Source organism: Bos indicus x Bos taurus, chromosome 8 (genome assembly GCF_003369695.1).
Source record: "Bos indicus x Bos taurus breed Angus x Brahman F1 hybrid chromosome 8, Bos_hybrid_MaternalHap_v2.0, whole genome shotgun sequence".
In the NCBI taxonomy this organism is placed as follows: domain Eukaryota; kingdom Metazoa; phylum Chordata; class Mammalia; order Artiodactyla; family Bovidae; genus Bos; species Bos indicus x Bos taurus.
The window spans coordinates 95,416,589-95,443,456 of NC_040083.1; the positions used below are offsets into that span (position 1 = coordinate 95,416,589).

A 26,868-nucleotide genomic window follows, 5' to 3' on the forward strand; every position below is an offset into this window, starting at 1 on the left:
GACCTTTTAGTAAACTTGTAAAAGGGATCTGAAATTTCTTTAAACCTGGTAAAGGGAATATACCAAAGACCTAGTGAGCAATCGTATTTAATGGTAAAACTTCAGAAGTGCTTGTCTCTTTTCTTAATCATTAATTAATTTTTAATTAAATTTATTTTTTAATTGAAGGGAAATTACTTTACAATATTGTGTTGGTTTCTGTCATACAACAATGTGAATTAGCCATAATTATACATATATCCCCTCCCTCTTGAGCCTCCCTGCTCCCATCACCCCACCCCTCTAGGTCATCATAGAGTGCCAGGCTGGGCTCCCTGTGTTACATAACAACTTCTCACCAGCTATCTAGTTTACATGATAGTGTGTATATATATATGCCTTTGGCTACTTCCTCCATTCATCCCACCCTCTCCTTCCCCCGTTGTGTCTGCAAGTCTATTCTCTACATCTGTGTCTCCATTCCTTCCCTCCAAATAGGTTCATCAGTACGATTTTTCTAGATTCTATATATATGCATTAATACACAATATTTGTTTCTTTCTGACTTACTTCACTTTGTATAACAGGCTGTAGGTTTTTTTCTGATTTTAAGAGAAGGGCTCCCTTCTCTTAAAATCAGAAGGAAAAACGTAATAATGTGCGCTGTCTCTGCTTTTATTAAGCAGTATGCTAGAGGGCTTAGGCACTGCAGTTACACAAGAAAAAGACATTAAGAGTTAAAAGTGAAGACAGAATTGGTAATGAGAATAAACTAGCGTTGTTTTGCAAGAAATTCTTGTTTTAAAAAATGGCTTTCCTATTCCAACTCTAGAGTTTAATGCAAACTTAAGTTTAAAAAGTTCAGATTCGCTTGTAATAGATGCTGTCACTGTCTCACTTAGCCTAGCTAACTAACAACAGTAAAAACAGTGTTTGTCACTTAGCTATTATGTTTATAGGTTGTACAATTGATGAAATTAGTTTATCCAGCCACCAATAAGTAGTTTTACAGATTTTAAGGATGTCTGTGAGGGAAAATCTATTCCAACTAAATTCTACTGTTTTTTGCAAAACTAAAATGAAGTAAAAGCGGTATGAAATAGAAAATAAATGGATTTTTTGTGTGTGATAAGATCCTTTGAACTTACATTCTGATTGGGGCTTGCTTCAGTTCAGTTCAGTTCAGTCGCGCAGTCGTGTCCACTCTTTGCGACCCCATGAATTGCAGCACGCCAGGCCTCCCTGTCCATCACCAACTTCCAGAGTTCACTCAGACTCATGTCCATCAAGTCGGCGATGCCATCCAGCCATCTCATCCTCTGTCGTCCCCTTCTCCTCCTGCCCCCAATCCCTCCCAGCATCAGAGTCTTTTCCAATGAGTCGACTCTTCGCATGAGGTGGCCAAAGTACTGGAGTTTCAGCTTTAGCATCATTCCTTCCAAAGAAATCCCAGGGCTGATCTCCTTCAGAATGGACTGGTTGGATCTCCTTGCAGTCCAAGGGACTCTCAAGAGTCTTCTCCAGCACTACACTTCAAAAGCATCAATTCTTCAGAATTCAGCTTTCTTTATAGTCCAACTCTCACATCCATACATGACCACAGGAAAAACCATAGCCTTGACTAGACGGACCTTTGTTGGCTTGCTTAGTCTGAATTAAATCTGTGCACGTTTTTGATCCTATCTCAGAGCTTTAAAGTAAAAACTGCTTAGGAGAACTTAATCTGGGCTTTAAAAGCTAACATAACATCGACTGTATTATAGTCTTAGTTATTATTCACTGGTAACCTGGACAGAGCGTGATGTTCTAAGTCACTTAACACCCTACCCCCACAACTTCCTCTCCACAATCCCATTTTACAGTCAGTTTTTACATTTTATGGTTTGTTTACCTTCCCTCTTTTCCTAGGAAGCTGGAGTTTTCTTTTTGCTGAAAGGCTTAAAAATTATCTGGCGAAAAGAAGACCACAGTTTTAGGGATATTTCTATTTAGGAACAAAAATTAACATTTGAGTTAAATTGTCTTTGAGTAATTTTAAGATTCTTTATATATTTTAAATGTTTTGTTTTTGTTTGTAAATCTTTCATTGTTCAGTGAAAGCTTTGAACATTTTATTTTATGAAAGCTTTGATAAAACTTGTAGTAGTCTCACCCACCCTGTCATCCTGGTTTTTCATTCTTTTCAGTTCAGTTCAGGTCAGTCACTCAGTCATGTCCGACTCTTTGTGACCCGTGTGGACTGCAGCACACCAGGGATCTAAATGGGACGTTTTTTCATTCTTTTCATTCTTGTACCTCTTTCCTAAAACTGTAGAGGATAAAATTTGAGAGAGAAGTTTCCTGGCCTATTTTACTAGATAGACCGTGATTTCTGTCTCATTTCAACTTCAGTGTGTCAACTTGATAAGATGCAACAGGTGGACATTCTGCTGACCAGCATCTGATTGCGGATGGTAGAGGCTGATGAGGGATGGTTATATCTCATGGCAAAATAAGCAATTCCATGAATATGAGTGTGCAGAGTAAAATTGGGACCAGCAGATGGTGGAACTATGCTGTATCCTATTTCTTCCTCAGCATTGAAATTTGCTGTGGCCTTCTTTTCATAGAAGCCAGCTGGGATTGTCTATTAACTGCCAGCACCTATTGGTTTGGGTAGAAGGGATTTGTTGCTTTCTTTAGGATTGTTCAGCCTGTCATTTTCATCTGTGGCTTTAAGTTCATCTGGTAGTAAAACATGATATTGAGAAGCAAAATGCATGAGAACTGACCTTTCCTTGAAGAACATCCCCGTTAGATCCCTTTTTCTATAATATGATTACACTTTGAATCTGTTTTTTCTCTGTTCCTTTCTTATTTAATCCTCTGATAGTTTACATTTCTTTCATCTCTGGTATTGCTACTTCAAATCTTGTTACTAAAGGTTCTTACCATGTTGTGAAAGAAAGAAATATTTCTCAGAAAGCAACAACACAGAAATATTTCTCTGAAAGCAACAACACAGTCTATAATATAAACTATATAAACTTAAATCTAACAAACCTGCTGGTTTCCTTTGTAAATATAGAGCTTTTTACTGATCCAAAATACCTTTAAGAAACGTGTTTTAGTAACAAAACTTACTAATTGAAATAATTCTGCTATGAGTTGAGTTAAATTCATTATAACATATTCCTTAGGCTAGCTTAGAGAGATTCTTTTGCATTTGAGATGAAAGAAAGAAAGGAAAAAAAGGGGAGGGGGGAGGGTGGGTTCTTGTGAGGAATGGAAGCCAGGAAGAATCCTGGGAGAGCATCTTAGAGTCATGCCTGTCTTTTTCCCTGAAAAGTCCATGCTGTGAAGGAAGCATCACCTTACACACATGCTGCTTATTTTAGTGTTCTCTAGTTAGGTTCTTTTAGTAGCAGTTTGAATTTGATAGAGATTTAATGATGTGCAACCTATTAAAAATAGGAAAGAAAAAAGTTTGAGACTAAGAATAGAAATTAAAAAGGGAAGGTGATAAAAGAGCAGGAAGAAGGTGGTTTGTATAACTGTTTTTTTCAGAGAATTATTGTTGAAATCCAGAACATCCAAGCATAGGATCTCTATTCCTGCATCTGAGGAGGGGGTGGGGTGAAGCTTTGCTTAAAAAGCCAATGTATATTGGGTCTTACCGTGTTCACATATTGTGGTATGAAATTCTCACTACTGTACAAGTTAGAAAAAGAGTCTAAGAAATACTCTGACTGAGACTGGGAATTTCTTCTTTAGCTATCTAGCATTATCAAAAGCCATTTAGGACCACAGTGAAACCCAGGACAGAGAAATTAACTTGACCTGTCACAAAGACACAGTATTTGTGACGCTCTTGTTAGAAAATGTCATATATTTCCAGGATTGATTTAGGTTCTCTGGCTAACTAGGAAGGTTGTGTTTCCTCTCTCACTTGCTGTACGTGCCTCCCTCGATGTATACGAATTTCAAATACTAGAAATGTATTAAAAAAGAATATTTATATATTTAAGGAATTGTCACGGCCAAACCCAAACACTTCCCCAGGGTTTTCCAGACTCTTATCATTTGCCTCCATCTTTTGGCAACTTTTTGCTTTAACCGCAGTCTCAGACAGGCTCTCCCTGCTAACAGCAAAGATGGCCACCAGCAGTTCTCAGCTTCCATCCCACAGCTTAGAAACCTCTGCACAAGAACACTTCTTCCCCCGGTAGTTCCAACAGAAATTCCAAGACGGACTTCCATTTGCCTAATTTTTATAAATTCCCTTCCCTGACGTAGTGACTATAATTTACTGGTTAGGTCTGAGTCTTTTTTACCCGTCTCTGGAGCCTAGGACTGGAGTGCGCTGTTTTTGGACCGTAGGGACTGGGACTAGGGGAGTGAAATTGGGATACAGTTAACATTAGAAAAGGAAGGAGATGCTGGACAACTAACAACAAACTGTCCCCTGTATCTGCTCCCCAAAGCTGTTCAGTGGAAGGGGACTGTCCTTTGGCCCAGAGTACACTAGCTGTGGGTTCCTTAGCCAAACTTCCGCTGTTGGAGCCTAACTCCTCTCCACATTGCCTGTTTTGCCACAGATACCTGTTTCCCAAGTTTACACTGTGCTGGACTGAGTTTGTAGACACAAAGTTTCGTGTGCCCTGTGAAACCGTCGAATATATCGAAGCCAACTATGGTAAGACCTGGAAGATTCCTGTAAAGACATGGGACTGGAAGCGTTCTCCCCCCAACGTGCAGCCCAATGGAGTCTGGCCTGTTTCTGAGTGGGATGAAGTTATCCAGTTGTACTGAGACAGTAGGTCAAAATGGTATTAATAGAATTCCCCTCCTGCACAAAAGGGAGATGACTGTTTAAAAAGATACATGTCAAACGTAAGTAGGAACCAAAGAAATATGAGAAGTTTGAAGATACAGAGAGTCCTAACTCCTGAGCCATCTGATATAATTCTCTCCTCTGACATTTATTAGAGTCTCCATGTGCCAGGTGCAATCGTAGGTTACCATGGCGAGGCAGACATGAGTGAGACAGATGCTGCCTCTTTTCACCCTCCGTTTATTAAGCAACCCTTTGAAGAATATTCCTTATATAGAATATGATATGTTCTACAAGTGCTTTCAGAATGTTAAATAATGTTTGTACTGGAAGGTGGGCTTACCAGGTGCAATTAAGGAAGGGTATATACCAGTAAAAAGGAATAAGTCCTTTAAGCCTGTATGTTAGGGCTACTTTTAAGGTTGTGGAGGCTGAGTTAATAATCAAGTGCTCAGATTTCAAGTGATGTCAAGAAAAGATGTGAGGCGATTCCTTTTACAAGCAACCTGGTGTGGAATTGATTTAGAGCACAGGGCATCATCTAAGAAAATGACAGTTTATTTCTAGTCTTGTCAAAGATATGTAAATTTCCATACACCTTCTATTTTCATATTTGAAGTGAAAAGAAAGCTTGTGTGTGTGTGATGCTTCAATTTCTAGCTGTTGTGAGAATATTTTCATTGACCTGATAATACTCGTTTGACAAATTATTCAAGTGAGATTATGCTACCAGACATGATTTCAAAAGGGCTGTGATTTCATAAAACTTATTTTCCTTATTTCATTCTCAATCAATAGGTAAAATATGAGCGATTCATGGTCACTTAATATTTTATGAATTTATAATCCTTATAAATCCCAATTTTAATGTTAACACTAAAATATTAATAGACATATCTCTACTTTTTCTAAATGTACTTCATTGTATTTATTCATCAATTATAGTTCCATATCTTTCACTCATGGCCTAGGAACCAATTTCCATGGTATGTAAACCTGCCTGTTTCCTCTCCTCTTCCAACACTACATCAGGACTCTGAAATGCACATAAGTGGTAAACCTGGCAGCTGTTCCCCACCTGAGATCATCATGTTTGTGAAGTTTTTATCCATTCCCAGTTGTCCTATCTATTAAATATAGGGGGGGGGGGGCAAGAACTGAGACATCCCTGCTTTATCAAGTACCGCCCAGTCTGAAACCCCTGGTTTCCTTTCTCCCTTTAAGATACATCTCTGTGTGGGTTGGAATGGCTGTGTCTCCCCATCTCTTCATGAATCACTTTGATTGTGTATTCTAAGTGACAGGTAAAGGGATATCAGGCACAGGAAGCATGCTATTTTTTTCTTTGTCTAGGATAGGAAGCCATGTTACATTTTATCTAGGCTGCTTAGGACTACTTTCTGGACCAAACTGGCAGATTTTCCTCTAAAACTAGAGAATAATAGTAATATCATAGATGGAAACCAGAAGAGAGAATGGGCTGAAAGTTTTCCCAAAGCAAGGTTGGGAAAAGCTACAACCTATGACCATACCACTCCAAATTAAAAAATAACAAAAACTTTTTTTGATACATAATAACCAATGACCTTCCTCTCTTAGGATGAACTTTCAGTGCATTGTCATTGGGTCTACTCATAAATAACATAATTAAGTTTTTAGGGTTACCAGTAAACTTGTCCCCAAATGACAGGTCATTGTAATCAACTTTCTCTTTGCTATAAAATCAGCCCATAGAAAATTTACCCAAATTCTAAATAGCTGAACCTTAACTTTTTCTTTTTCATGATCGAAAAAATTTAACAGGTAATTTTAGTGTTCCTGGGCAAAATCCAGCTTGTTTAGTGAGAAATGTTTGCACAAACTTAACATCTAGAAGTACATACACTACACATTTCTACCCATTTCAGGTTGGGTTTCCCACTGTTCGCCAGGGTGGGAGGGTCTTACCCTCTCTGTTTAGGTTATTTCTTTTTATCTGTCCCTGAGGGTTCAGAATCTAAACTATCTTGTCCACACTGATAGAGGTTCCATATCTATCCCCCTGTACACAACTGGCTGCTCAAATACCTTATTTTGGACTGTCTTCTGGTTTCACAGGCTTCAGATCTGGGATTCTACCCTAAGCTGGCAGAATGAAAGCCCTTCCCTAAACTCTGAAGGCCAGGCTTGCTCTGATACAGATTCAGTTATACTTCATTCTGTGCCTCTTAACCATTGCACTCTGCTAAGTGACCAGAGACCTTGGATCCACTAATCAGCACCTCATCAGATCACTTTTCTTTCCTCACCTGTGTATTCCAACAGTAATTTTCCTAATCTGACCATTTCCATGTACAGTTTGCCTGCCTTCCCAGGAGAAAACCTCTTATGTTAACTTGGTAGAAGTTATACATCCATGGATGTCCCCAGAGAGGTCCTGGGAGTCAAGATTGACAGTCTCTCACTTGACAACCAGGTGGCCACTCATTCCTTCTCTAAGCAGGGAGCTCTTGTCCTTCTCGCCTCTGCTGCAACTGCTGACATCTGGATCCTGGAATAAAATCTCAATTCTCCAAATGGAGCCATCCTGAGAAGCTGAGCAGTGGGACAAACCCTGAAATATGACCACTAGATGGCAGAATGTGTGCCACCATTTCCCCAAACACATTAGCACTCATGTGAAAATCAGCTTGCACTTGAATTTTCAGAGCCAGAGGGAGCCTCACTGCAACATTTGTTTTAACCCTTTTATTTTATAGCTGAATAAATAAGCACAGAAAGAAGTGAGCTGAGCAAGAAACAGTTGGGTCTCTTAACTCAAGAGTGCCATGACTCCCAGTACATGCCTGTTTCACTGACCACAGCACAGTGTCTTTTTTTTAATTAAAAAATTGTTTTTGGTTGTGTAGATCCAGGTAGATCCACTGGAGAAGGGAATGTCTACCCACTTCACTATTTCTGCCTGGAGAGTTCCATGGACAAAGGAGCCTGGCGAGCTACAGTCCATGGGATCTCAAGGAGTCAGACATGAATGAGCCACTAACGCTTATACTCAGCATGTGGGACCTTTGTTCCCCAACCAGGGATCAAATCTGTGTCCTCTGCATAGGAAGCACCAAGTCTTAACCACTGGACCACCAGGGAAGTCCCACAGCACAGAATCTTTATGCCTGCTTAACATGCTTGACCGAGAAGTTTACAGGATGTTTTTGCCATTCCCCACTTAATATCTTTCTTCTCAGATTGAGAGCCTGAGGTGATAAAGGGAAGTGTTTCTTTCTTGTCCAAAATGCTTACACTGTCTTCATACCTTTATCTAAAACATAACTTATCTCCAAACGGTGAAATAGTTCATGTTTGGAGGCATTAGCCTTTGGTCATGATATTCTTAATATCCAGGAGCACCTGATTCCCTTAGGCTCAAGATGTATCCCATTTCTACTTGTTCCTTCCACTTCTCCAGGAAACCATTAGCACCAGTCCACGAAGTGCCAGTTTCTGCAGACTCCTTTCTCTTCCTCTTTATTGATACTCTCTTATGGATGCAAGTAATTGAGAATAGAATGTGCTCATTTCTTTTTTCTTTGTGACCCTAAACCATGGATTCTAGCCTTATAGGCTATAAAACTTCAAATGGCACATAGGACAGCAAGAAATTACATAGGAAAGCAGGGGGTTATAGATTGGGGACCAGAGCTGTATCTAGGAAACACACTTATAGTGAGTTCCCTCACTCCGGTAAACCCTTACCCACTGTCACAAGGCTAAGGCTGCCAGTGTCTGTAAGTCCCTAATTCTATCTTCTGGAAACTGAACAGTTTTTTTTTCTCCATGTTATAAATCCTCAGGGGACATTTCTCCCTCAAAACCTGGTCAGAGAAAGTGCCACATTCCCACCTTCTAACACATAGTCATAATTTGTAACAGCTTTAAAGCCTGGGAAAAATTCTAGTTTTTGATCAATCAAGAGGATTTCTCTGAAGAAATGTCCCAACAGCTATTTCTCTTTCTTCCTCCTCTTCCTCTGTCACTAAGACCCAGGCTTAGTTCAGTTCAGTTCAGTCGCTCAGTCGTGTCTGACTCTTTGCGACCCCATGAACCGCAGCACGCCAGGCCTCCCTCCAACCATCTCATCCTCTGTCGTGCCCTTCTCCTACCCTCAGTCTTTCCCAGCATCAGGGTCTTTTCAAATGAGTCAGCTCTTTGCATCAGGTGGCCAAAGTATTGGAGTTTCAGCTTCAACATCAGTCCTTCCAATGAACACACTGGACTGATCTCCTTTAGGATGGACTGGTTTGATCTCCTTGCAGTCCAAGGGACTCTCAGGAGTCTTCTCCAATACCACAGTTCAAAAGCAGCAATTCTTCTGCATTCAGCTTTCTTTATAGTCCAACTCTCATATCCATACATGACCACTGGAAAAACCATAGCCTTGACTAGACGGACCTTTGTTGGCAAAGTAATGTCTCTGCTTTTTAATATGCTATCTAGGTTGATCATAACTTTCCTTCCAAGGAGTTAGCATCTTTTAATTTCATGGCTGCAATCACCATCTGCAGTGATTTTGGAGCCCAGAAAAATAAAGTCTGACGCTGTTTCCACTGTTTCCCCATCTATTTGCCATGAAGTGATGGGACCAGATGTCATGATCTTTGTTTTCTGAATGTTGAGCTTTAAGCCAACTTTTTCAACTCTCTTTAATTTTCATCAAGAGGCTCTTTAGTTCTTCTTCACTTTCTGCCATAAGGGTGGTGTCATCTGCATATCTGTCTGAGGTTATTAGTATTTCTCCCGTCAATCTTGATTTCAGCTTGTGCTTTCTCCAGCGCAGTGTTTCTCATGATGTACTCTGCATAGAAGTTAAATAAGCAGGGTGACAATATACAGCCTTAACGTACTTCTTTTCCTATTTAGACCCAGTCTGTTGTTCCATGTCCAGTTCTAACTGTTGCTTCCTGACCTGCAACCCAGGCTGCTGCTGCTGCTGCTAAGTTGCTTCAGTCGTGTCTGACCCTGTGCGACCCCATAGATGGCAGCCCATCGGGCTCCCCCATCCCTGGGATTCTCCAGGCAAGAACACTGGAGTGGGTTGCCATTTCCTTCTCCAATGCATGAAAGTGAAAAGTGAAAGTGAAGTCGCTCAGTCAGGTCCGACTCTTAGCGACCTCATGGAGTGCAGCCTACCAGGCTCCTCCATCCATGGGATTTTCCAGGCAAGAGTACTGGAGTGGGGTGCCATAGGTCACCTCTAACATGTCACTTACGAAAAGTTGCATATTAGCATAAAAGGGCACAAACTTTTAAATTAGGTGGGAGTTTGAGTCCCAGCTTCATTATGTGGGATTTTTGGTAGGGAACCTCATAGCTTCAGTTTCCATATGAGTGAATTGGTGAAATGATGGAAATTTCTGACTTTTTAAAGTTAGGATTAAATGAAGTGTACCTAGTATCAACCTAGAATTAGGTAAATACTCAAGAAATGTTCTGTTTTTTACTTCCAAATCCTTTTCTAATTATTCTTCAAGTGGGATGGGAGAAACTGGGGTAGGACATAGTCCCTACTCCGAAGATTGCATGACTAAGTTTGCTTAGGGAAAAAAAGAATGTTTCATTATAATAAGGCATTGAATTGTATGGTTTATGAATTCAAAGATATTACCATGGTGCTTCCTTCTCTAAATAGAACAGGTATTTTCATTTTATTGGTCAAGTGCTTCTCTTCTAGGGTCTCCTTATGCTATTCCATATGCCACCTCATTCCTAGGTCCCAAGCAGATCACTCTCTGTACTTCCCTATATTTGGTTCTTGCTCTGCCCTGAACTTCTGTCTCAATATTATAGCTTTTCCTGGAAGTAAACCCTCACCTCCTTGTTAGTAAATCTCTGCCCAGCCAAAATCAGGTATAAGTGATTTGGAGAGGGAGAGAATTTGGAATACTAACTTTACTTAATTTTCTGTGCCCATGAATACCTATATCAGTATTATTAAAGGGGTATTGATAATCATTTCCACCTTCTTCACCCAAATTTATGTTTCTGTTTCAACTAGGCAAGAATCAACAGGGTCTGTGATGCTATTTTAAGCTGTTCCACATCAGACTGAAATCTTAATTATAGCTTATAACTCAGAGCAATTCAGTGGTAATACTTTTTGTATGGGACCTGTGCTTATAAGGGAGACAAGTATAAATTTTCTTGAGGGAAATCTCCGTTTCTTTATTCTCAGAACTTATATCTTAGAATGCCTTCCTTGCCATCTCCCAACCCAGCCCAATGCAGAGATTGTGTTGGAACTCAGGAGCTGCCCAAGCTGCTATGCTTTTATGCACAGCTCTCACCGTGGAGTTGAAAGGCAGTATGAGCAGAATTAGAAGTGTTGTATTTTGTTCTATAAAACAATATAAACTGTCTCAAGTACCATTAAAAAAAATTACAAGATTTTATAGACTTATGATGACTCATTCGGAGCATGGGGAATGGTTCATGTGTTTGTTAAATAAAAATCAAAGTAGCTATTTGTGTGTCCTACACCATAACCAGAAAAATGTTAATTTTTCTAAACAAAGTGATATTTCAAATGTGAGTAAATTTCAGTGTATACTTTGTTTAGTTGCTAAGTCGTGCCCAACACTTTGCGACCCCATGGACTGTAGCCTGCTAGGCTCCTCTGTCCTGGGATTCTCCAGGCAAGAATACTGGCGTGGGTTGCCATTTAGTTTACTATTTGACTTTATCTTCAGGTACAGTTAGTTTGTGGTACTACTGAAAACACCTTTAATATTATTTTGATCAGAATTTGTAATATATAATCCTGTTTGGGATGATGAATAAAACTTTTCTAATTACTTGAGATATTTTGTGTTTATTTTTAAAGCTTGCAGTAGAAATAATAGCCACTAACATTCATAAGCAATCTAGTAAAATAGTAATCTTGCCACCAGTACAGTACTTCTCAAATTAAGGTGAGATAGGTTTTATGGTTGGACCCTAATTCGATATGAATGGTATCTTTATAAGAAAAGATTAGGATTCAGACAAGCACAGAGGGAAGATCAGGTGAAGATTAGGGAGAGGATGGCCATCTACAAGTCAAGGAGAGAGGCCCTCAGAAGAAACCAGTCCTGCCAACAGCTTGATCTAGCCTCCAGAACTGTGAGAAAATAAATTTCTATTTTAAGCCACCTGGTCTGTCACACTTTGTTAGGCAGCCCTAGCAAACTAATGCAGTAATCAAGGCAGAATGGTGTTGGTAAAGCGATAGACACATAGATCAATGGAGCAGAAAAAAGGAAATTAGAGACTGACATAAAAATATGATCAACTGGAGAACAAGATGGCAGAGGAGTAGGTGGACATGGAGTACATCTCTCTCCATGGATACATCAGGAATACACCCTCAGACACAGAAGTGCACGCAGAACACCGGCTGAGAGCAGACAGGAGTACTTGACCAGCGGAAAAGAACAGGTGGACCCGTGCAAAACTCCGTAGGACGAAGGAAGTAGGGGGAGAAACAGAAGTGTTATTAGGATTGGACCTGACCTTGGCGAATGGGGAAACAGAAGCAGGGGTCCAATGCCCACATCAGGGCAATTGTCTGACTCAGAGGAGAAACATTTAAGGCTGAGAGTGAAACAGCTGATCTGTGGCAGCTTAAATGGAATGAGAATCAGACAGTCCTGGCCACAGCCATATATACCCTGGACAGGGACATAGATCCCCTGGAAGGCGCAGCAGCTGGAGCTGGGGTTTAGGGATTGTGGAGCAATCCCAAGGTGAGGGCTGCTGTTGACTATGGAGAGACGGATTGAGGGGATGTGAGGGAAAAGATTGTGGAAGGAAATGCCTATGGAGGAAAGCCGGGTGCCCGTGGAAGGTGAAACTGCTGAGTCACGCATAGGGGTGGCGCCATCACCATAGCCTCTCTCCCCCAACACGCCAGCACTGGCAGCTGAACAACAGAAAGGCTGGCCCATCAAACGCCTGATGCACTGAACTACAGAGTAGGACCCCAGCCAGCGGGGGCCCCCTCTGTGTGCCTGACATGCTGAATAACAGAACCCTAGGCAAGGGAGCTCTCTAAGTGCCTGAATGGACAGAGCTACAGAGAAAGACTGGCCAAAGAGGCCTTCTGATCGCTAGCTACAAGAGGCTTGAAAAAAGACTCTGATAGGGTCATAACTCCTGCAGCCGAGGCAGTCTGTGTCCCTGCACATTTAGCACAGCCAGGGTCCCCACAAGCCAAGCAGCTGCGCCAACTTCATGCTCAACTCTCACTGGGGCAGAGCTGTCACAGGCAAAAAAGCCTTGCATCTATGCAACCAGGGTTGCTTTGGGAGTGTCTGACTGAGACCCTATAGAGTGTGGCCTTCCAGGCTTTTCTGTCAGGGAGAAGGATTCTCTGGGCAAGAGTACTGGAGTGTATTGGCCAATAGTGGTTGCCATACCTTTCTAAAGCACTATATCTCCTGCTGCCCTACCTGCCAACTACCCTAAGTACCTGGTGCTGCCAGAACCCCTGCAACGCAAGCAGCTGCACCACCTCCACACCTGGCCCTCAGAAGGGTAAACCCAAGTCCTTCAGGGCAGCCTCAGGAGCAAACCCCAGTGGACAACCCACACACAGAGGTGGAAATAAAACCACAATTGAAATCCAGGGGCAGTGTGACTAAAGAAGAAGACCCAAAACCTTCCTACGAGCTGTACAAGCTGCAGATTAAATCCACATGATCAACTAGGCAGACTCTGTGTCTATGGAATATATAAAAGGTCATTTAGAGCTCCCACAAAAGAAAACACACTAGTTCTGATAGCTGTGGACATTGGAGACAAAACAGAGGAGTAGGACCAGATTGGAGACAAAACAGAGGAGTAGGACCAGATTAGAATCTGAGCTGTCCCCACAACAGGTCCAGAGATCAGCACAGTGTTGGAGGGCATCCTAGGGAGGTGAGGGGGACTGTGACTCCCAGCGAGCGAAAGAACTCTTGACAGCAGTGACTCAAGAAAAACATTTATTATTTTTATGTTTTGGCTTGTTCTGTAGATTCTTTTGGAGTTTTTTCCTTTTCTCCACCCCTCTGTTGTAGTTGTTGATTTTATTGGCACTGCTGCTGCTGCTAAGTCGCTTTAGTTGTGTCCGACTCTGTGCAACCCCAGAGACAGCAGCCCACCAGGCTCCCCCGTCCCTGGGATTCTCCAGGCAAGAACACTGGAGTGGGTTGCCATTTCCTTCTCCAATGCATGAAAGTGAAAAGTGAAAGTGAAGTTGCTCAGTCGTGTCCGACACCTAGCAACCCCATGAACTGCAACCTACCAGGCTCCTCCATCCATGGGATTTGCCAGGCAAGAGTACTGGAGTGGGTCGCCATTGCCCTCTCCTTTATTGGCGCTATGAAATCTAATTAAGCTTTTGAACTTTTCTCTTTTTACTTTATTTTTCTCAGTCACATTTTTCCTTTTGTTGTAAACATCTGCCTCTATGTTGGGCTTTTGCAAATCTGGGGAGTTTTCCTTTTTATTTTTCTTTTCTCTTTTTTTTAATTTTAATTTTTAAACCTATTATTATTTTTTCTACATTTATTCCTTTGTTTGCGTTTCCTACTGTTCTTTCCCCTTGCAGTTAATCCTTAATATATATAAATCTTCTTTATCTACCTCTATTTAGCTTTGCATATCTATTCTTTCTTTTCTTTCTTTCTATTCCTCTCAACATATTTGTTAGTTTTTTTTTTTTTTCATTGCTTTATTCCCCAATTGGCACCTTGCTTTACTTTTGTTTTCCAGTTTGTGCTTTAGTTAGTTTGTTCTGGTAGATATAATTTTTGGTTTCCTTTGTTTGTCAGGTCAATCTATTGTACTTTATTTTTGTTGGACTGTTTTGATTTTGCTTATGGGTGTATATGTATATCTGTATATTCAGTCACATTTTTATTGTTGTTCTAAACCTCTGCATCTACATTGGGCTTTTGCCATTCTGTGGTGTTTTCCTTTTTTTTTTTTTTCCTTTCTTCTTCTGTTTTTTTTTTTTTTTTTTTTTTCTTTTCTCTTTTTTATATTTTTAACTTTTAATTATTTTAAACCTATTATATTTTTTCTACATTTATTCCTTAGCTTGCCTTTCCTCCTGTTCTTTTTCCCTTGCAGTTAATCTTTACTGTATATAAATCTTCTTCATCTACCTCTATTTAACTTTCCTTATCTATTCTTTCTTTCGTTCCTTTCCTCTCAACATATGTGTTATTTTTGTTTTCATTGCTTTATTCCCCACTTGGTACTTTGCTTTGGTTTTGTTTTCCACTTGTACTTTAGTTAGTTTTGTTCTTAACTGGTAAATACAATTTTTTATTTCCTTTGTTTGCTGGGTCAATCTATTGTACTTTATTTTTGTTGGATTGTTTTGACTTTGGTCATGGGTGGATATGTATATGTGTATATTCCATTATTATTATTTGCCTGATTTTGTAACTGTTATTTATCTGGGGTTCATCTTTGGTTTCTCACTTTTGGATATTTGTTTTAATCTCACTTAATGCCATAAAAAAAACCACCTCTGAAATCTTCGTTCCTGACCAGAGATCAAGCCCTGTGCCTTTGGAGTGGGAGCACTGACTCCAAGACCCTAGACTACTAGAGAATGAGCCCTGCTAAGCTGCTAAGCCACTTCAGTCGTGTCCAACTCTGTGCGACCCCGTAGAGAGCAGCCCACCAGGCTCCCTCGTCCCTGGGACCTCCCAAGCAAGAACACTGGAGTGGGTTGCCATTTCCTTCTCCATTAGCCCTAGGGAGTATCAAATAGTGAGAACTCACACAAAGGAAACCACATGAATACAAGACCTGGCATCACCCAACCACCAGTAGCACCCTGTGCAGGATGCCTCATGTAAACAATAAAAACAAAAATACAAACCAAATAATCAGCAGACAGAATTACCACCTCATTCAGCCTTGCCCATCAGAGGAAAAACAAACAAACAAACAGAAACTCAGCACAAATCTCACCCTATACGAAGCTTACACAAACCACTGGACCAACCTTAGGAGGGCAGAAACCAAAAGGAAGAAAGAATTCAACCTTGAAGGCTGAGAAAAGGAGACCTCAAACAAAATAAGTTTAAAAAAATAAGTTTAAAAAATTTCTTTGACTTTATAAAAGTCAAAGAAACACTACACAAATGAAGGCTCAAACTAGAAACACAAAAGTCTAAATAAATGAGGAAATAGGCAAACTCCCTGAAAAAGAATTAAGAATAATGATAGTAAAGAATATCAAAACCCTTGAAAACAAAATGGAGAAAATGCAAGAATTAATCAACAAAGACCTAGAAGAATTAAAGAATAAACATACAGAGACAAACAACACAATTACTGAAATTAAAAATACTCTAGAAGGAATTAATAGCAGAATATCTGAAGCAGAAGAACGAATCAGTGAACTGGAAGATAAAATGGTAGAAATAACTTCTGAAGAGCAGAATAAAGTAAAAAGAATGAAAAGAACTGAGGATGCTCTTAAGAGACCTCTGGGACAATATCAAACACACCAACATTAGAATTATAGGGGTCCCAGAAGAAGAAGTGAAAAAGAAAGGGTATGAGAAAATTTTTAAAGAGATTATAGTTGAAAATTTCCCCAATATGGAAAAGGAAATAGTCAATCAAGTCCAAGAGGCACAGAGTCCAATACAGGATAAACCTAAGGAGAAACACAACAAGACATAAACTAATCAAACAAAGACTAAATATAAAGAATATTAAAAGCAGCAAGGGAGTAACATACAAGGGAAACCCTATATGCTTAACAGCTGATCTTTCAGCAGAAATGCTGCAGGCCAGAAGGGAATGGCAGGATATATTTAAAAGACTGAAAGGGAAAAATCTACAACAAAGATTACTGTACCCAGCAAGGATCTCATTCAAAATTGATAGAGAAATAAAAAGCTTTTCAGACAAGCAAAAGTTCAGAGAATTCAGTACCACAAACCAGCTTTACCACAAATGTTAAAGGGACTTAAATAGTCAAGAAATACAAGAGAAGAAAAAGGATCTACAAAATCAACCCCAAACAATTAAGAAAGTAACAATAGGAACATATATATCAATGATTATTTTAAATGTAAATGGACTAAATGCTCCAACCAAAAGACACAGACTGGGCAAATGGATACAAAAACAAGACCCATATATATGCTGTCTACAAGAAACCCACTTCAGACTCTAGACACATATAGACTGAAAGTGAGAGGATGGAAAAATATATTCCATGCAAATGGGAAGCAAAAGAATGCTGTAGAAATCCTCATATCAGACAAAATAGATCTTAAAGAAGATTACAAGAGATAAAGAAGGACACTACATAACAATCAAGGGATCAATCCAAGAGGAAGACAAAACAATTATAAATATCTATGCACTCAACATAGGAGCACCTCAATACATAAGACAAACACCAACAGACATAAAGGGAGAAATTGACAGTAACACAAAAATAGTAGACTTTAACACTCCATTCACACCAATGGACAGATCATCAAAACAGAAAATTAATAAGGAAACACAAGTCTTAAATGATACATTAGATGAGATGGATCTCATTGATACTGTCAGAACATTCCATCCAAATGCAGAATAATACATCTTCTTCTCAAGTGCACATGGAACATTCTCCAGGATAGACCACTTCTTGGGTCACAAATCAAACCTCAGTAAATTTAAGAAAATTGAAATCATATCAAGCATCTTCTCTGACCACAACGCTATGAGACTAGATACCAACTACAAGAAAAAAACTGTAAGAAATACAAACACATGGAGATTAAACAACACATTTTAAATAACCAACAGGTTACTGAAGAAACCAAAAGGGAAATAAAAAAAATTTCTAGAAACAAATGACAATGAAAGCATGACAACTCAAAACCTATGGGATGCAGCAAAAGAAGTCCCAAGAGGGAAGTTTATAGCAATACAATCCTACCTCAAGAAACAAGAAAAACATTGAATAGACAACCTAACTTCACACCTAAAATGACTAGAAAATGAAGAATAAAAAAAAAAATTAGTAGAAGGAAAGAAATCATAAAGATCTGAGTAGAATAAATGAAAAAGAAATGAAAGAAACAGTAGTAAAGATTAATAAAACTAAAAGCTGGTTCTTTGAGAAGATAAAATTGACAAACGTTTAGCCAGACTCATCAAGAAAAGAATCAAATCCACAAAACTAGAAATGAAAAAGGAGAGGTTACAACAGACAATGCAGAAATATAAAGGATTATAAGAGACTATTATCAACAACTATACGGCAATAAAATGGATAACCTGGAAGAAATGGACAGATTCTTAGAAAAGTTGTCTTCCAAGACTGAACCAGAAAGAAATAGAAATTATGAAGAACCCAATTACAAGCACTGAAATTGAAGCTGTGATAAAAAAAAAAAAAGTCTCCCCAAAAACAAAAGCCCAGGACCAGATGGCTTCATAGGAGAATTCTATCAAGCATTTAATGAAGAGCTAATGCCTATCCTTCCAAAACTCTTTCCAAAAAATTTCAGAGGAAGGAACACTTCCAAACTCATTCTACGAGGCCACCATCACCCTGATACTAAAACCAGAAAAGGACAACACAAAAAAAGAAAACCTCAGGCCACTATCCCTGATGAGCATAGATGCGAAAATCCTCAACAAAATTTTGGCAAACAGAATTCAGCAACACATCGAAAAGCTCATATACCATGATCAAGTTGGGTTTATTCCAGGAATGCAAGGATTCTTCAATATATGCAAATCAATCAATGTGATACACCATATTAACAAATTGAAAGATAAAAAACATATGGTCATCTCAATAGATGCAGAAAAAGCCTTTGACAAAATTCAGCACCCATTTATAATTAAAACTCTTTAAAAAATGGGCATAGAAGGAACCTACCTCAACATAGTAAAGGCCATATATGATAAGCCTACAGCAAACATTATTCTCATTGGTAAAAAACAGAAAGTATTTCCCCTAAGATCAGGAACAAGAAAAGTGTGTACACTTTCACCACGATTATTCAACATAGTTCTGGAAGTCCTCACTACAGCAATCAGAGAAAAAAAAGAAAAGGAATCCACATCGGAAAAGAAGAAGTAAAAAGCTCTCACTGTTTGCAGATGACGTGATACTGTACATAGAAAGTCCTAAAGATAGTATCAGAAAATTACTAGAGCTAATCAGTGAATTTAGCAAAGTTGCAGGATACAAATCAATACACAGAAATCACTTGCATTTCTATATACTAACAATGAAAAATCAGAAAGCGAAATTAAGGAATCAATCCCATTCACCACTGCAACAAAAAGAATTAAATATCTAGAAATAAACTTACCTAAGGAGACAAAAGAACTGTACACAGAAAATTATTAGACGCTAATGAAAGAAATCAAAGACATAAACAGATGAAGAGATATTCCATGTTCCTGGTCAGTCAGTCAGTCAGTTCAGTCACTCAGTCGTGTCTGACACTTTGCGACCTCATAAATCGCAGCATGCCAGGCCACCCTGTCCATCACCAACTTCCGGAGTTTACCCAAACTCATGTCCATTGAGTCAGTGATGCCATCCAGCCATCTCATCCTCTGTCATCCCCTTCTCCTCCTGCCCCCAATCCCTCCCAGCATCAGGGTCTTTTCCAGTGAGTCAGCTCTTTGCATGAGGTGACCAAAGTATTGGAGTTTCAGCTTTATCATCAGTCCTTCCAAAGAACACCCAGGACTGATCTTCTTTAGGATGGACTGGTTGGATCTCCTTGCAGTCCAAGGGACTCTCAAGAGTCTTCTCCAACACCACAGTTCAAAAGCATCAATTCTTCAGAGCTCAGCTTTCTTCACAGTCCAACTCTCACATCCATACATGACCACTGGAAAAACCATAGCCTTGACTAGATGGACCTTTGTTGGCCCCAACCAGTAACACTGAATAAGCTGAAGTTGAACAGTTCTATGAAGACCTACAAGACCTTTTAGAACTAACACCCAAAAAAGATGTCCTTTTCATTATAGGGGACTGGAATGCAAAAGTAGGAAGTCAAGAAACACCTGGAGTAACAGGCAAAGTTGGCCTTGGTGTACAGAATGAAGCAGGGCAAAGGCTAATAGAGTTTTGCCAAGAGAACGCATTGGTCATAGCAAATACCCTCTTCCAACAACACAAGAGAAGACTCTACACATGGACATTACCAGATGGTCAACACGAAATCAGATTGATTATATTCTTTGCAGCCAAAGATGGAGAAGCTCTATACAGTCAGCAAAAACAAGACTGGGAGCTGACTGTGGCTCAGATCATGAACTCCTTATTGCCAAATTCAGACTTAGATTGAAGAAAGTGGGGAAAACCACTAGACCATTCAGGTATGACCTAAATCAAATCCCTTATGATTATACAGTGGAAGCGAGAAATAGATTTAAGGGACTAGATCTGATAGACAGAGTGCCTGATGAACTATGCACGGAGGTTCATGACATCGTACAGGAGACAGGGATCAAGACCATCCCCATGGAAAAGAAATGCAGGAAAAAAAAAAAAAATGTTCCTGGTAGGAAGAATCAATATTGTGAAAATGACTATACTACCACATGCGATCTACAGATTCAATGCAATCCCTATCAAATTACCAATGGCATTTTTCACAGAACTAGAACAAAAAAATTTCACAATTCATATGGAAATACAAAAGACCCCGAATAGCCAAAGCAGTCTTGAGAAAGAAGAATGGAGCTGGAGGAATCAACCTTCCTGAGTTCAGATTATATTACAAAGCTACATTCATAAAGACAGTATGGTACTGGCACAAAAACAGAAATATAGTACAATGGAACAAGATAGAAAGCCCAGAAATAAACCCATACACGTATGGGTACCTTATTTTTGACACAAGAGGCAAGAGTATACAATGGAGCAAAGTCAGCCTCTTCAATTAATGGTGCTGGGAAAACTGGACAACTACATATAAAATAATGAGATTAGAACACCATATACAAAGATAAACTCAAAATGGATTAAAGACCTAAATGTAAGACCTGAAACTATAAAATTCTTAGAGGAAAACATAGGCATAACACTCGATGACATAAATCAAAACAAGATCGTCTATGACCCACCTCCAAGAGTAACTGAAAGAAAAACAAAAGTAAACAAGTGGGACCTGAGTAAACTTAAAATCTTTTGCACAGCAAAGGAAACTATAAGCAAGGTGAAAAGACAACCCTCAGAATGGAAGGAAATAATATCAAATGAAAAAACTGACAAAGGATTAATTTCCAAAATATACAAGCAGCTCATACAACTCAATGCCAGAAAAACAAACAACACAATCAAAAAGTAGGAAAAAAACCTAAACAGACATTTCTACAAAGAAGACCTACAGATGGCTCACAAACACATGAAAAGATGCTCAACACCTCTCATTATTAGAGATATGCAAATCAAAACCACAATGAGATATCACCTCACACCAGTCAGAATGGCCATCATCAAAAAGTCTACAAATAATAAATGCTGGAGAGGGTATGGAGAAAAGGGAATCCTCTTGCACTTTTGGTGGGAATGTAAATTCATAGAGCCACTATGGAAGACAGTGTGCAGATTCCTTTAAAAAACTAGGAATTAAACCAACATATGACCCAGCAATCCCACTCCTAGACATATACCCCGAGGAAACTAAAACTGAAAAAGACACATGTATCCCATTGTTCTTTGCAGCACTATTTACAATAACTACAACATGGAAGCAACCTAGATGTCCATTGACAGATGAATGGTTAAAGACGTTTTGATACATACACACAATGGAATAGTACTCAGCCTTAAAAAGGAACACATTTGAGTCAGTTCTGATGAGGTGGATGAACCTAGAATCTATTATACAGAGTGAAGTGAGTCAGAAAGATAAATATTGTATTCTAATGCACATATACAGAATCTAGGAAAATGGTACTGAAGAATTTATTTACAGGGCAGCAGTGGAGAAACAGACATAGAGAATAGGCTTATGGACATGGGGAGAGGGGAGGAGAGGGTGAGATGTGAGGAAAGAGTAACATGGGAACTTTCATTACCATATGTAAAATAGATAGCCAATGGGAATTTGCTGTATGGCTCAGGAAACTCAAACAGGGGCTCTGTGTCAACCTATTGGGGTGGGATGGGGAGGGAGATGGGAAGGAGGTTCAAAAGGGAGGGGATATATGTATACCTATGGCTGATTCACATTGAGGTTTGGCAGAAAACAAAATTCTGTAAAGCAGTTATCCTTCAATTTAAAAAAATGCTCAACTGACTTTTGACAAAGATGCAAAATCTACTCAATAAAGGAAGGGTAGCCCTTTGAACAATTGGTGCTAGAGCATTTGGACAGCCATAGGTCAAAAAGAAGAAAGAAGCTCATCCTTTGTATAAAAATGAACTCAGGGAATTCCCTGGCAGTCCAGTGGTTAGGACTCCACACGTTTACTGCTGAGAGCCTGAGCTCAATCCCTGGTTAGGGAACTAAGATCCCACAGGCCACACAGTGCTCTGTAGAAGCTTAGAAGATGAGGATGAAAAGTCAAGATACAGTCTTAGGAAATGTTTGAAGATGACATAGGTGATAGAAGACTAGTATCTAGAATGTATTAAAGAACTGAACACTCAACAGTTAAAAAAAATGCAATTAGAAAATGAGCAAGAAACACAGATATTTCACTGGAGAAGGTATATAGAGCATATTAAAAAGATGTTCAGCATCATTAGCGAAATAGCCAAAAGCAATAGCCAAAGTAATCCTGAGAAAGAAGAACAAAGCTGGAAGCATCACCCTTCCTGATTTCAAACTAATTACAATGCTGTAGTAATCAAAACAGTATGGTATTGACATTAAAAAGACATATAGACCAGTGAAATAGAAATAAACACATGCATATACAATTAACATATTTCACAAGGGAGCCAAGAATAATTGATAGAGAAAATAGAATCTTCAGTAAATGGGGATGAGAAAATTTGGATGGTCACATGCAAAAGAATGAAAGTAGACCCTATATCATGCCAGTCACAAAAATTAACCTGGATTGAAAACTTAAATATGAGACCTGAAACCATAACATTCTTAGAAGAACACAAAGGGAAAAATCCTTGACATTGATCTTGTCAGTGATATAACATCAAAAGTATAGTCAACAAAAGCAAATATAAACAAGAGATTCTACATCAAATTAAAAAGCTTCTGGGCAGCAAACAACAAAATGAAAGGGCAACCTATGAGCTGGAAATAAATATTTGCAAAGTATACGTATAATAAGGAGTTAATATCCAAAAAATATAAGGAACTCATACAACTCAATAACAAAACAAAATCCAATTTTTTAAGTGGGCAAAGGAACTGAAACATTTTTTCAAAGAAGATATTTTAATGGCCAGCAGACACATGAAAAATTGCTCACCATCATTAATCGTCAGGAAAATGCAAATCAAAGCCACAATGGGATATCACTTTTCACTCATTAGACTGGGTATTATCAAAGAAGAGAAGAGCTAACAAGTGCAGGTGAAGGGAAAATTTTGTATACTGTTGGTGGGACTGTAAATTGATATAGGCACTCTGGAAAACAGTATGGAGTTTCCTCAAAAAAATTAAAAATATATCAAGCTACCAATGGTATTCTTCACAGAGCTAGAACAAATAATTTCACAATTTGTATGGAAATACAAAAAACCTCGAATAGCCAAAGCTATCTTGAGAAAGAAGAATGGAACTGGAGGAATCAACCTACCTGACTTCAGGCTCTACTACAAAGCCACAGTTATCAAGACAGTGTGGTACTGGCACAAAGACAGAAATATTGATCAATGGAACAAAATAGAAAGCCCAGAGATAAATCCACGCACATATGGACACCTTATCTTTGACAAAGGAGGCAAGAATATACAATGGATTAAAGACAATCTCTTTAACAAGTGGTGCTGGGAAAACTGGTCAACCACTTGTAAAAGAATGAAACTAGACCACTTTCTAACACCATACACAAAAATAAACTAAAAATGGATTAAAGATCTCAACGTAAGACCAGAAACTATAAAACTCCTAGAGGAGAACATAGGCAAAACACTCTCCAACATACATCACAGCAGGATCCTCTATGACCCACCTCCCAGAATATTGGAAATAAAAGCAAAAATAAACAAATGGGACCTAATTAAACTTACAAGCTTCTGCACAACTAAGGAAACTATTAGCAAGGTGAAAAGGCAGCCTTCAGAATGGGAGAAAATAATAGCAAATGAAGCAACGGACAAACAACTAATCTCAAAAATATACAAGCAACTCCTCCAGCTCAACTCCAGAAAAATAAATGACCCAATCAAAAAATGGGCCAAAGAACTAAATAGACATTTCTCCAAAGAAGACATACAGATGGCTAACAAACACATGAAAAGATGCTCAACATCACTCATTATCAGAGAAATGCAAATCAAAACCACTATGAGGTACCATTTCACGCCAGTCAGAATGGCTGCGATCCAAAAGTCTACAAGCAATAAATGCTGGAGAGGGTGTGGAGAAAAGGGAACTCTCTTACACTGTTGGTGGGAATGCAAACTAGTACAGCCACTATGGAGAACAGTGTGGAGATTCCTTAAAAAACTGGAAATAGAACTGCCTTATGATCCAGCAATCCCACTGCTGGGCATACACACTGAGGAAACCAGAAGGGAAAGAGACACGTGTACCCCTATGTTCATCGCAGCACTGTTCATAATAGCCAGGACATGGAAGCAACTTAGATGTCCATCAGCAGATGAATGGATAAGAAAGCTGTTGTACATATACACAATGGAGTATTACTCAGCCATTAAAAAGAAAACATTTGCATCAGTTCTAATGAGGTGGATGAAACTGGAGCCTATTATACAGAGTGAAGTAAGCCAGAAAGAAAAACACCAATACAGTATACTAACACATATATATGGAATTTAGAAAGATGGTAACAATAACCCTGTGTATGAGACAGCAAAAGAGACACTGATGTATAGATCAGTCTTATGGACTCTGTGGGAGAGGGAGAGGGTGGGGAGATCTGGGAGAATAGCAGTGAAACATGTATACTATCATGTATGAAACGAGTCGCCAGTCCAGGTTCGATGCACGATGCTGGATGCTTGGGGCTGGTGCACTGGGACGACCCAGAGGGATGGTATGGGGAGGGAGGAGGGAGGAGGGTTCAGGATGGGGAATATAGGTATACCTGTGGCGGATTCATTTCGATATTTGGCAAAACTAATACAATATTGTAAAGTTTAAAAATAAAATAAAATTAAAAAAAATTAAAAATAGAACCATATGATCCAATGATTACACTTCTGTGTAAGTATAAAGGAAATGACATTACTCTTCTGAAGGAATATCTATACCCCCTGTTCACTGCCACTTTATTTATAATAGCCAAGCTATGAAGATAACCTAAATGTCCATTGACGAATGGATAAGAAGTGGTATGCTTACAGAATGGAATAGTATACAGCCACAAGAAGAGGAAATCCTGCCATTTGTGACAACGTAGGTGGACCTTGAGGGAATTATGTTAAGGGAAATAAAAGACAGAAAGACATATCGTATGATTGTATATGTAGAATCTAAGAAGAAACAAGCTCAGAACAGATTGGTGGTTGCCAGGAGCAGGTGGTATGGGATGGGGTAATTGGATAAAGGTGGTCAAAAGGTTCAAACTTACAGGCATAAGATAAGTTCTGAGGAGGTAATGCATAGCATGGTAACTCTAGTTAGCAATACTGTATTGTATACTTGAAAGTCGTTAGGGAGTAGGTCTTAAAATTTCTCATCACAGGAAAACAAAAATGTCTTACTATGTGAGATAATGGATGTTAACTAAACTTGCTAGTAAACATTTCACAGTATGTACATATATCAAATGATTCTGCTGTACCCCTTATATAATGCTAGATGTCAATTTATATCTCAGTAAAACAAGGGGATAGAGAGAGAAATTACCATTTTTTTTTCAAAATTTCTCCCATCAATATACCATGTGATCTTCCTGCAATAAATATGAATAAACCAGATCTTGTTCAGCTGATAATTAGAAACCGTTTTCTGTGTTGTCACTGGTATGAGGAGTGACTCTGTAGTCAGAGCTTCCAAGTGTTCTGTCAGCTCTGCCTCATCATATTTTGTATTTTGGGCTTTTATTTTTTTTCCTTTGAACACAAAAATATAAAATCTGCTGAATTTCAGCATATTCCTCTTCCTTAATATATCATTTTCTAAAAATGTTGTGAAAATGTCTGCCTTGATACGAATCCTTTTGTTTTTTGTTTTTAGCTGAGCTACATGACTCACAAGATCTTAGTTCCTCCACCAGGGACTGAACCCGGGTCCCAGCAGTGAAAGCGCCAAGTCCTAACCACCGAATCACCAGGGAGTTCCCTACTCCTTTTATTTCTAACCTAACTTGATATCTTCCACTGTTCCTAGAATGCGTCCCTGACTAGTCCCCTATGTAACAAATACCAAAACTCTATATAAACCGCTAAGTAAGGGTGTTAAGTGTAAAAACATCTTCTGGAAGGAGTTAAAGTTGTCATTAATAATAGAAAAGTAAAGTAGAGGACTACAGAATTGATAGTTAATAACTTAAAAAATGTTCAGCATCATTAACTATCAGGGAAATGCAAATTACAACCACCATGAGCTATCCCAGCACAGCTGTTAGGATGGCTAAAATTTTAAATAGTGAAAACACCATCTTTAGTTGTCTGTTTTATAGTTTACTTTTTGAATGTGTTCTATGCACCGTTTATTTGATTATATTTTTTTAGTATCCTTATATATTTTACAAATATTTATAATATATAACATTTCATAATAAAATCAAAAGAAATAATCTTGTTCAGTTTTTGGAGGACAGATTTTTCCTTTTGGAGTTATTTATTCCTCTTTCTTCTCCAATTCTTTATTGGTTTACTCTGTAAGTTTAACCCTCTTTAAAATTTATATTCTCATTATTCTTTTGTGTCCTTTATAGTTGACTTTTCCCCCAGAAGATTTATCAGCAAAAGCCCG

General features: G+C 38.8%; 1 protein-coding gene across 1 annotated transcript in view; it reads left to right on the forward strand.

Moving 5' to 3' along the window:
• FKTN (fukutin) overlaps positions 1-8,083 on the forward strand; it is a 52,422-nt gene extending 44,339 nt beyond the window's left edge. Inside the window, exon 10 of the mRNA XM_027550440.1 lies at positions 4,557-8,083. Coding sequence (XP_027406241.1) covers positions 4,557-4,770 — 214 coding nt within the window. The 3' untranslated portion in view covers positions 4,771-8,083. The remainder of the gene's footprint in view (positions 1-4,556) is intronic.
• Positions 8,084-26,868: the final 18,785 nt, after the last annotated feature.